General features: G+C 36.8%; 1 protein-coding gene across 2 annotated transcripts in view; it reads right to left on the reverse strand.

The window, feature by feature from the left end:
- The window catches only part of LOC125356248 (WD repeat containing planar cell polarity effector), a 184,790-nt gene that overhangs the window by 149,837 nt on the left and 21,856 nt on the right, over window positions 1-13,097 (reverse strand). For both annotated transcript variants that reach the window (XM_048352604.1, XM_048352603.1), the window contains exons 6-7: window positions 5,212-5,326; window positions 2,598-2,731 (exon numbers count right to left, since the gene is read on the reverse strand). In XM_048352604.1, coding sequence (XP_048208561.1) covers window positions 2,598-2,731; window positions 5,212-5,326 — 249 coding nt within the window. The remainder of the gene's footprint in view (window positions 1-2,597; window positions 2,732-5,211; window positions 5,327-13,097) is intronic.

The raw sequence follows: 13,097 nt of genomic DNA on the forward strand, positions 1-13,097 counted from the left end.
TCTGGAGCCAGTCTCACTACATGACAGATTGCTTTCATATTCCTGTCTGCAAGGCAACAAAGGATGGCAGTAATGCGATAATGCCAGAGTGCAATGGGTGTTAAGAACCCGTTGCATTTATGTATTGTATTTAGTAAATAATCAGGCTCATCCAAATTGTGATCTCACCACTCAACCAAGGCCATTAAAATCAAGGTTAATGCTTTAATAATCCTCTGCTATTTTTTTTCAATATGGTCAAAAGGAACCCTTTTCTATTTGCATGGCCATAATATTATTGACCTCTTCATCCTCTGAATGCACATCAAAAGGAACTGAAATCAAAGTAATTACCAGTGTTGTTCTCTCATGGTAAACATTTAACTCCTTCCACTATCCCTTCACTGCTAAATTGAATTGGATTTTCAAAATGTGGACAGGAAAACTTGCTAAAGGTCAACAGTTTCAGGGTATTTACCTGAAATTTCCTTAGCCAAAATATTTCAATCTGAAATAATTAAATTACGGTAATGAACTGAAGAAAGCAGTATGATAAGATTAGCTACAACTTCCTTGTATTAAAATCCAAATGGGCAATGATAAAACCCAGATGTACTTTGTGATTTTAAGTGAAAATACATACACTTATGGCCTCAATATAATTATTTTAACTTCTTATTAGAGAGAAATAGCATAATAGAATTGCTAAGTACTTAAAAACACATACATACACATTATATCTTAATGTCCAACTTGCCAAGTAGGCATATTACTTACAAATTTCAAAATGAGAAAAATAGTTTAAAATGAATGATTGGCATTTTAATTTCTCACATAATGCAAATCAGTTGTTATTTGAAATTTCATATTTCCTATGAGTTTTAGTGGTATCAGTATTCTGTCATGATGATTAAGAGGGCAGGGAAAATGAATAAGTTTCTTAAAATATCCTTCCAATGAAGAAATGGCAGTTTTTACTAATTATCATATTTCTATATTTTAAATATTGAAACAGGAAATGAAATCCATAGGCTTTCCAAAAGGAAACAAATTAATTCTGTAATGTATAAAAGTGATGTGGAGGGCTCATGCTCCTAATTTCTCAAATCCAGAGGTATAAGAAATAAGTGGGTTAATTCTCTTATTTAAGGTATAAGGTCCCAAAATGCTAGCTCTGTTTTCCATCTATTTTCATAAGAAAAATAGACATGCTGGTGCTTTTCTCTGCTCTCACTAACAGGTAGCTGCTATCCTTCAGTTCAGGAGACTTCACCAAGCTATCCTTCACACTTAAGATAAAGGAACTAATCCTACACAGTTTTTATAATAGCATTAACAATGCTTATTCTAATGGCTTGGGTTAATGCATATTGTTATATTTTTAGGGACCAATTTTAACAGATAAACAATGTTTCAAATGAATCTGCAGTTAGCCATTTGGAAAATAGATCCCTTTAAGAATGCTAAAGAAAAAATTGTTTTGGTAATTAAGTATAATACACGAGCATTCCAAATTTCCAATTAAATAAAATCAATATTATATCAAGTTTTATAGAAGTTCTCTACACAGCTGTAAAGAAAACCACACTATAGCTTATTACCACAATGGAAAACTTATTTCATGCATTTCATTCCATTTTAAAACCCTTTTCGTAAGAATAGATGCTTCTAGTAAACAAAACAAAATCCTCCCCACACTGCTACTACCTCAGTCATAAGAAATGATCCCAAAGTGCATCAAGTTAGATTAAATACTGGTCTCCCCAAACCACACACAAATTATAAACCAGCAAGCTGACTTCTAAAAATCTTTGCCCTTGCTATAGAACCTCTAGGTATGGCATAAGTATGCATCTTTTTTAAGAAAGCTGTATATCAGCTCTGTTCCCAGTGAACAGTGAACTGTCTCAAATCCACGTCACAGAGGCTGGATCAATCTTGCAAACACAAGTCATTGCTGAAAGGAGGCTTTGAACTGAAACAGCCTGGAAAATGTATTAGATACTCATCCTAGCAGAGTATGCCTTCCTAGCAGTTAAAATGCAATGTGGAAAAATTTAAACACATCATTTTAAATAAAAATCCTGCCTTAACAGATGTAAAGTCCCTGCCTGACACAAGGAAACAAATTACCTGGAGTTAGGGAAGGGAGAGATACATCTAAAAGAAATTTCTTTTTTGCATTTTCGCCATGTATAGCTGGGAGTAGGGGTGGGATTTCCCCACTCCTTGTTTATTGCACTTTTCTTTGAAAGAGCCTTCTTCCTTCTTTTGATTCTTGTGAAGTGGAAACCAAGGATCTAAATGGGAAATAAGAATGGTTTCTATGACTAGCAAAAAAAAAAAAAAAGGCATATTGAAAAATGCCATTTGCCTCTGTTACCTGTCTTTGATTTTGATAACTACTATAAAAATTGCTTCAAATATGTCAGTGTTAAAACACTCTCTCCACTGAAGAGTAAAAATGAAAACTTAGGAAGGTCACTGTAGTAAATCAACCTAAATCCTGTAATAATTCTGTTTCCTGAAAGCAAGATGTGTTGAAGAATAACAGTAACGCATATAATACTCCAGTATATCTTAACTTGTAATGTAACTATATACATTGAGAGCTGTACCTTATAATCCAAGGCTGAGAGTTTTTCCAGTCTTTTATTTACATCAGACAAATCCATCTTCTTTGTAAACTGAATGACACATAGTTTGTTTTGTGCCAAAAATGATAAGATGATGAAACTGTCTGTGAGAAGAGCTAAAAAAAAAAAAGGATTTGATGTTACCAAGTTAAGAATAAAATTGTGAGTTAATAGACTGTTTTCCATGGAAGTGTTACAAAAAGCTGTTTCTAGAAGGTGAATTAATCAGAATCACCAGTTCCTTAAATATGATCATGATATTTTATAAAAATATTTAAAGTATCATGAATAAACAACAACCATCAATTTAATCATACTGATTTACTTTTAGTTTTGTTTTTCTTTTTGTTTTTGTGACTATTTCAGTATAAATTGACATTTGGGGACCACCACAATTGAGACATATGAAATCAAAGCTAAAGAAGCATATAAGAAGACCACTTCATGCCAAAGTGAAACCATGAAAACAATAGTTACTTTCATTTGTGCTTACAATCTAATTCTATGTTTCTATACTATAAGCTGTCTGAGAATAAAGTGAAGAGGATATACTGAAAAATGTTCTCTACTGATCTAAATTTTATTTAGATTTACCTATTTAATTATTTTCACCAATGATCCTTCTTTTGACAGTATACAAGCCAAATGAAATAAAACATATTTCCCTCATTTGTATATTACAGAAATTAATATTAATGAATATTGCCAAAGAATACTTCTGTAGCCTTATTCATAAAGCATAAAGTGAATAATTAATATCCTGGTTAACATAAAGGGCCATAAGTGTTATGAAATTACTGATAAAATATATAATAGTTGTTTGAGAAATTCACTGTTGCTAGCATAAAGGAATTGTTGAATGTCTTATACATTTTTCTTGATTTCCACACCCCTGGCCGTGCAAACAGTGGATCTGCACAATAACAGGAGTATCTGGAGGACTGCCAAGAAACCACATTGTTATCATGTCCCATGAGAGTGTATTATTTTGGGTACAAATAAAAGAAACAAGTGAAAAAAGATAACTCAGAGACACGAATAGCATTGGAAGTCTCATTTTAATTCTTATAGAGGAGCATCAAAATGACAAAGTCATCACAGTCACTATTTCATTTGTAATGTCAACAAAAGGTTCAATTCTTAGAACTGAACATCTTCCATAGGGAAGCTCCCTTAGCACCATCCTCCTACATGGAAGGGGAAATGGCATGCATACAGTCCTAGCCCTGCTTGTTATTATCAGTAATGTTGCTAATTATAACCATCCTGCAGAGTGTTTTCTTTAAGGTGACGTGATTATGTCTGACTTACTCAGAGGCTTCTAGTGAGAGCACACAGTAGATAGGTCTCTTCACTCTCATTCTGTCTTTCTACTACTACAGCTTCCTTTGTTCAGCTTAAGATACTGACCATTTTCATTCTGTCATATAATAGAATCTGTTTTCATATCTTCTTCCTTGAACAGAAGGACAAAATCTGAAAAATTCAGGAGTCTGCATAGTATAGCAGAAAGGAAATGGGTGTGGTAGTCAGAACCTGTGTTCAAATCTCAGCTCAGTCACTTTCCAGCTATAAAAGCCTGGCTATGTTCCAATGTTATTCAGCTTCAGTTTTTTTCCTTGAAATAAACAACACAGGTAGTCTGGCAGCAAGCATTCTGACTTTATGGCTCAATAGTAGCTTTCCTAGTCAGCGAATGACTTAAAACATTTTCTTATGTATTTTGTACCAATTATATACTATTTGTGTTTTCACTCAGTAAAGCCAGTATATCTGGAATTGATTTCTATTATTTAGAAAACAATTTCAAATGTCTCAAAAGTCAGTAGTCATAAACTAGTAACAAAATACCTCCCAAAAAGAATCAAAGCCCTTATGCCATTTTACTGGTGTCTGTATTGACATACTTGTGTTATTAAAATTTTATTTGAAATGGGGGCCAGGCATTAAGTGGTACACACCTGTAAGCCCAGCTACTTGGAAGACACAAGTGGAGGATTGTAGTTCAATGCCAAGCAGGGTAAAAAAAGAAGTTAGCAAGAATTTATCTCAATAGACAAGCCAGCAACAGTAGCTCCTGCCTGTGGTCCTCAACTACTACAGAAGGTGAAAGGAGAAAGATCAGTCCAAGATCCTTGGATCTTCATACAAAATGTGTGAAATCCTATCTAAAAAACAAGGCAAAAATGCCTGGAGGCATGGCTCAAGTGGTAGAATGCTTGCCCAGCAAGCATGAGGCCCGGAGTACAAATCTTCCTACCACCAAAATAATAATAATACTAATAATAATAGAGGAATAATCTTGAAAGGATGAAAACAAGCTTATTTTGAAAATATATTCACATTTCTTAAAGAAAAGAGTAAAAACATACCCAGAATATGAACCTAACACTTGGCAAGAAGAAGAAAAGGAACATTGGTATTAAATATTAGTGGAAACTTATATTGGTCCCAGGGGTTGTAAGTACGCTATTACAAGCAATTACTTGTTGTGTTTGCAAGTCCCTAGTGTTAATAATTAGTCTACCTGTTGACACACTATTTCTCCTGCCCCACTGTTAATGTAGGCAATTGATTTGCACATGGGGGTAATTACCATCGCTGATGGTGTCTAAGCCGAGCTTCCCCACCAGGCTTCTATCAATCACCACTTTCTCCAGCTGCGGCCCAGAAAGGCTTAAGGACACGAGCACACCTGAACCAAAGAGGAGCTAAAACCAGGTAAGGGAGAGGGGAGAGGAAGACATGGAGAATTAGAATCTCTTAAAAATCTCTCCAAGTGTACAAATTTAGAAAAATATTTATACATGTATTTATACCATGAAATTATAAAGAGTTTCACTCCACTGAAAAACAATCAGTGACATTGTGATTAAAAAGAGACAGGTGGCTAAATGATGCCATGTACTAAGTGCATTGATTAGAGCTGTATGCAGAAAGCTAATTTGGTGCATGTTTATTACAAACCTAATCTTCTAAATACTTAGAAAGTGCCCATGCAGAAATGACTGCTTTATTTTGCATTCAGAAAATGTAATGTGCTCTATTAAAATGTTTTCTGAGGATATTATTTGTATCTGGAGCTAAAAGAACATTTCTTGAGGTTTGAATAATCACTGCTACACATTAAATACAGAAGAGAAGCCACCATTAGAATATAAACAGATAATGTTATATAAATGGAATTTAAGCCCTACTTCCAAAACTAAAGATCATGTCAGTCTAAAATATTAAAATACATGTAAATTAAGGCAATTAAGTAAAAACACTTTAAAGTCATAAACAACACAACCATAAGCAATTTCACAAGGAAAGATAAGCATCCAGGCTTTATCAATATCAGCATTCAAGCAGCCACCCAACAAAAGATGACGATATCACCATTACAATTTGTCATTGCTCCTTTCCATTTGTAGCAGCATAATTCATTCATCTCCAAATGTTTAAAACTTCTGCAAGGACTCTGCATATGTGTGTGCTTATTATCTACGAGAGTTTGAAATATCAACATTGGAAGAAATTGTTTCACCTTCAAGGCAACAGACTCAAAGCTGATGAATCATGGAATAACATATGGTATAAGAAGGAAAAACCCAATTGTCAGTAAACTAATCATGAACATGCTAGCCAAACCCAAAGACAACTATGATTTAAACAAAACAGGGGAATTCCCCCATCCACCTGGGCAGCAAGTCCCAGAGAGAGAGAGAGAGAGACAGTGATTCAGTTCCGACATATTTGACATGCATAAAAGATAAGCTAATCTATGGACCAAGGTCCTAGAATGAAAGACTACTATTCCCCAAGCATCCAAGAGGTTCTAGGCACATGAAGCAAAGAAACAGAAAGATCCCTTTGTCTATACTGCTAGAATCCTTGTCCTAATCAACAGAATGTTAGTTTTACTTGATTTAATGGATTCATTCATTTCATGTCAATGTATTTATTGGCCTATGGAGTGGGGATGGGGAGGAAGGAGACTATGAGTTCTGAATCTTCTTTATGAGTTCTGGAGACTAAAATAAGACAAGATGCATTTGTTCTAGGAATGTCAAAATACTTTACAAATTAATTCATCTACTGAGTTACAGCCAGTCTTATCTTGCAGGCAAATGCTAATACACTATCCCTGTGGGAACTCCCTGCGGGGTCCATAGCACATGGTCTTCATTCCACGTTCTCCCTTCTCACACAGGAAAGATTCTCCTTTCATACCTAGTTATCTTCCATAATACATTTTTCTACCCTTCCTACTTTGTTCAAAATCTCTCTAAAGGCTGTCCTTTTCTGTTTATCTACTGATTTTTTTACACCTATACTCTTAGTTGCTTCTTTTCTTAGTTGATAATAGTTCCTTATGGTTATTGACTAAGCCAAATTATATTTTTATCTTCAGTGCCTTGAACAATTCCAGACACAGAGAAGGTGCTCAACCCGTGTTTACAGAAAGCATCCTAACGAAGTCATCATAGACTAGAGAACGCATCTTCCACTTGCGCATGTGGGGCATTTTCCTTCCACAACAGTGCTTTAAGTACACAGCAGACCAGTTTTGCCAGTAATCAGGCCAATCGCCCCACTGGAAAGCTTTTTCAAGATGAGACAGTCAATTTTTAATTTTTTTCTCTTTTCCTCAATTTAAATAATGTTTTTTATTCAACAACAGAAAAGTGAATGTTGTGCTAAAATAAATGGCTCAAAAATGAATCCATCTCAATAGTATTCATTTTTTATTCAAAAACAACAACAAAATGAGTGTTGGTCTAAAATAAATGGCTCAAAATAAGTCAAATGCAATCCTTAAAATAGGATAAATATAGGTTAATAGTCAAGATAGAAGCAAGTAAGTCTGATATAGTTCTGTTACTGGTTCCTTATGTACTGGGAAGACTGAGAGGCTGTGACTCTGGAATGTGTGGCTAAGGCTAAAGCTGCCTTCTAAGAACTTCCACCCTACCCTATTCTACCTTAGTAGTGGCTCTTCAGATATTCAAAGATGGTTAAGAGCATGAACTCAAATCCACATTGGCCCTTTCTCTCACTACTGTGTGACACTGAGGGAGTTTATTTAACCTCTGTGTATCTTCATTTCCTTTCTGAAAATAAGACATGATAGCTACCCACTTCATAGGACCAGGATTAGTGATTTGCAAACAGCATTTAGTAATGCTTGTCAGTGTTCGCGGTGACTGTCGTTTCTCCATTCCTCCTAGGATGTGCGCTCACAGTCCTCAGTGCTGTCAAAGACATTGTTTTCTCTTTTTAAAAAGCCTTCTGCCTGGGGCTGGGGATGCAGCTCAGTTGCAGAGCCCTTGCCCAGCCCTTCCCCAGCCCCCTGGGACAGCAAACAATGACAGCATAAATCCTCATCTACTCAGGTTAGACTCAGTGTCAGACACAGAACATCAGGGCTCCAGTGGAGTTGTAATCAGAAAAAGAACAATCTTTTGTCACCTTTCCCATTTGTAAGTCCCTTCAGAACTTGAGAATTTAATTTATCCAAGACTCTAATTTATTTTTATATATTTTCTCCTCTCACCACCAACATCACAAAAGAACCCTCCTCTCCTAACAGAAACGACTCTGTTTGGCAGCATATGTTATGTTCTGAAATTAATTCTAAAAGGCTATTTTTGTGGGATGAAGAAGGAAAGTACAGACTGGGGGAGCAGGTGAAAGTCAAACTAATACTGGAAAGGATTTAACAGAAGGGAGTCATAAGCAGTGGAAATGTGCATTCCGCCCATGTAAGAGAAGTAGGAGCTGTGACTTGGGCACCATGGATGCTGCTCCAGAGCCTTCCTCATCCATTCACCATCATATACTCAATCATTCATCCCACTGTTCCGATTAGAAGGATACAGCAGGGAACAATACAAGAGTGTCTTTGTCCTCTCAGTCTTCATGGAGCATGCATTTGAGTGTCAACAATCAGCCAAATGTCAAATCAGTTAAAATGTCAAATAGCGGCTGGGCACTGGTGGCTCACACCTGTAATCCTGGCTACTCCAGAGTATGAGATCTGAGGATCATAGTTCAAAGCCAGCCCAGGAAAGAAAGTCTGAGACTCTCTTTGAGACTCTTATCTCCAATTAACCATCAGAAAACCAGAGGTAGAGCTATGGCTCAAAGTAGTAGCTCATAAGCCTTGAGCAAAAGAGCTTAGGGGCAATGTGCAGGCCCTGAGTTCAAGCCCCACGATTGCCAAAAAAAAAAACTATGGAGGAAACAAACACAGTAAGATAAGAGATTTTAGGAGGATGCTGTTTTAAGCAGGATGACTAATAAATCAAAATGATTTCTGTGCAAATAAAGAGAAGTGATACACCACATAAATATCTGGAGAAAGGAAATCTGAAGCAGAGAGAGCAGCAAATGCATACTGTCTCAGGTTAGAATGTGCCTGGGATGACGTAAGCAAAGCTGGGCCAGGCACCTGAAGGGAAGAGAGTTCAGGGATGCTCACAGAGAGTGAAGGCATAGAAGGAGTCCAGGGTGAGACTTCACTGGACCTTACTGGTGAAGAGCCATTGAGCTTTATGCTGCATGAAATGACCGTCTACATTTTAAAGGGGGAAGGGGCAAAAGGGGAAGAAAGGAGACCAGAGAAAGCTCTTTGGAGGCCCTCACAAGAGAAGGCAAATGATTTGCTGACAGAATTGAGCTATAGAATATCCACTAGCACTTAACCTAAAAATTGTAGGTAAGAGAAAGACTCATGGTGTTTGGCCTGAACAACTAGGTACTGATATAAGTAATGCTAGAGAAGCAAATTTAGATACAGGCGATTAAGAGACTGGTTTTGCTTAAGTGAAATTTACGGTGGTTATGGAAAGGCAAGTGGAAAAATAAAGTCAACAATTAGAAATGAATCTAAAGTACAATCAAGGGTGGGAACCAGAGTCATCATCAATACAAAGGAAGTATTTATGTCACAGAAGTGAACGAGCAATCTTTAAAAATGAGTGGAAAGAGAGAGAAGTCCAAGATGTAAGTTCTGGGGCAGCCCAAACTTTAGTAGTGGTTAATGACAGGGCTCTTTTTAGGATCAAGGTATATTCACCACTTCAGATCTCAGTACCCCTGTTACCAACTTTTGGAGTATGAAGATACAAATAAATTAATAAACTAATTAATGCTGCAAAACAGCCTGTGGGGGGAGCATAAAGTTTCCAAGTACTGGTGCCAAAGATAATTCTGGATGTGGTATAGGAGATAACTTCAGTTGGAAAAAATGGTTCTGAAACTCAGGGAGACATAGTTCACCTCAAACAGGAAAGCGTTCGTCTTACCTCTTGTGTGTGATTTGGTATGACAAGAAGTACAAAGGACAACAAGGTCCTATTCTACGGCAAGGGGTTAAGAGATTCTGGCAGCTCAGAAATGGAAAAGAGCAGGCTGAGTGGCAAAAGGAAACACTTCTTAAGTGAACAGGGAATGAAGAGAACCTCAAGGAAGAATCGGTCAAAAGGCCAGTGGGATTTCCAACACTGTCCCAGTTTGAGTACTGTTCTTGGCACAGAAAACAACTTTTTCGTTCACCCCTCCAGACTGGAACTATCTTTACTTCTGCTCTGACCACATCTCTTTCTGTTGCATTTATTTCTTCTTCCTTTTTTTCATCAAGTTTAGAACCCACAAAGTTAGCTTCTTAAGAAACTCTAAAAATTTTCCTTAGCATGATCAGCGAGCTCTTCAAATTGTTTACTCCCCTCCCTCATCCCTGTGGTACCAGGGACTGCCTTGCCCTTACACTCTGAATAGATACTTAACAGGGTAAAATGACACTTGGACAAGAAAAAAAAACCATTGTATTAGATGACATTCATTAATCAAAATAAAATATAATTAACAACCAAAATTTGAGTTTCATTTATTCAACAGGTGAGAACCTACAGGAGACCTAGCTAAAGGCGCCCAGCTACCAGTACTTTCAGCCCAACCTCCTCCCCAACCTGCCTGGGCCTTACCCAGGAGTCACATAGGGCCACCTTCTCTCTGTTAAGACAATGTTAGGCCCCACAGGGTGAAATCCTTGATTTGATTCATTTATATAGAAGGCAGAGAGTGCCAGATCTGTTATCATAGCTTCTCAGAAGGCTGAGATCTGAGGATTGCGGTTCCAAGCTGGTCTAGGCAGAAAAGTCCCTATGAGACTCTATGTCCAATTAACTATTCCAAGACTGGAAGTGGCTCTGTGGCTCAAGTGACAGAGCACTAGTCTGGAGCACAGAGAGGCCTAGGGACAGAGCCCAGGCCCTGAGTTCAATCCCCACAACTGACAAAAATAAATAAGTGAATAAATAAAAAGAAAGAAAGAGAAAGGAAAAAAGAGTAGGAGAATTCAGAGCAGCAACTCAGACCTATTGAAAAAGGTGTTGTGAACCCTAAAATAATGAGGAAAAAAGGCCAACAAGAGGTGTTCTGAACAAGTCTCAAAGTCTATAACCCAACATATATAAACTATTTACTGACTAAAAGTGCATTTGTCTAAAGGAAATACAATCTGTATGTTGAAGACATATCTGTACTTCCACATTCATTGCACCACTGTTCACAACTGCCAATTGATAAAAAAACAAAAACCCTAAATATCCTTCAACTGAATAGATAAATATGGTACATATACAACATGGAATACTATTTGGCCATAAAAAGCATATAATCCTATCACAATAAGATGGATGGAACTAGAAATTATTACGTTAAGCAAAATAAATCAGGCAGAGAGTGCAAATACTTCCCCCCCTATGTGTGATCTCTTATATTGATCTCATAGAAATTGAGGGTAAAATGGTGGCCACCAGAGACTGGGAGAGCAGGAAGGAGAGAAGGGGGAAAGGTTGACATTAAGGTACAGCATCTATGGATATTAAGGTACAGCATAACTAGATCCATATATAAATATATATATAATGAAATCCTAATTATAACAAAATGATACATATATGTATATAAGAAAAAAGAAATACATCTAAAATTTAGAAATGACTGTCGTGAAAATAAGGAAAAAAAGAAATGAACTGTAGATTATATTTGTATGGATATTTTCATATCCCTCAAAATAATATATTGCTTTAATCTTTCGTATTCTGCATGTGCATGACATACATACACACATTCACACATGCATGCACACACGCGTGCACACACACACACACAAACAAGGCCAAGGCCAGTGGCTCCAAACTGCAATCCTAGCTACTCAGGAGACTGAGATCTGAGGATCGCAGTTCAAAGCCAGCCCATGCAGGAAAGCCTGTGAGACTCTCCAATTAATCTCAGAAAATCTAGAAGTGGCGCTGTGGTTCAAGTGGTGGAGCACTAGCCTTGAGCAAAAAAGAGCTCAGGAAGAGTGCCCAGGCCCAGATTTGAGCCCCAGGACTGGCAAAAAAATAAATGAAATTATCTATGCGAGGGATCTGTATTCCATGCATATAGTTAGGCATGGAGATGTGATGATAGATAAGAATGGAAAATAAAGAAGGCTTAACTCAAAGGTTTTTGGTTAGGAGTTTTTTAGGACTACGTTCTAAAGAGGTAACTTAGAAACCCATAAAGAAAAGAAATATACTCCACCTGGCCTCAAGTTCTGAAACTGTGCTATGAGTAATTATGGTGTCAAACAATTCCATTGAATTCAATAGTTTCAATGTTAGTCAACTGCATCCCAAACCCACATGATTTTCATCACACCTGAGAAGTAATAAAGAAGGAAGCCATCAACAATGGGTAATCAGTTAAATATATGGTCAATAGGCTGCCAGGCCAATCCCATGAGATCATTAAGAGTTCTGTGTGAGACAGCAGTGCTAAACACTACAAGCCAGAAAGGCAACAAAATACCAGGACACTTAAGAATGGGTTCTGGGGCCGAAGGAAATACTCAAAGCAAAATGGAGACACTCTCTTGGAGGCCCAGTAAGTTTGCATCGAGATATCTAATGCAGCCCCCTTCCCCCTTCCATTCTATATGATGAAATCTGGAGAAACTCAGAGAACTACAGATAGTTAAATAACTTTACATTAAAGAATTCTATCGTGAAGACTAGAGTCCCTGATTATTTTAGCAGATATTCTACTAGAAAGGAGATAACTCATTTCCTGTAATTTATTCCTTCATTCAGCAAACATTGAGCATAGAGGGACATCATGCCTGCTAAGTCTATTTCAATTTAAGGAATATCATTTTCTTATTCTCATTATAAAAATACATGATGTCACACTTTAACCCTTTGTATTTACATTTAAAAAAGTGGTCATTCCTAGAGCAATATTTATATTCCTGGTCAAATTCAGAAAAGAATAAGATGAAATGGTAAAGTTTACATTTACTTGTTTTAAAATCTAAAGAGATAACAATGGTGAGACATGAATAGGAAGACATATTTGCTAATAGAAAACTTCACTTTTGCATAATATTTTAAGACTGACAGAAGGATTTTATACACACTAAAATGAGTATAAATATTAGCATAACTG

The sequence above is a fragment of the Perognathus longimembris genome, chromosome 8 (genome assembly GCF_023159225.1).
Source record: "Perognathus longimembris pacificus isolate PPM17 chromosome 8, ASM2315922v1, whole genome shotgun sequence".
NCBI classification, from domain to species: domain Eukaryota; kingdom Metazoa; phylum Chordata; class Mammalia; order Rodentia; family Heteromyidae; genus Perognathus; species Perognathus longimembris.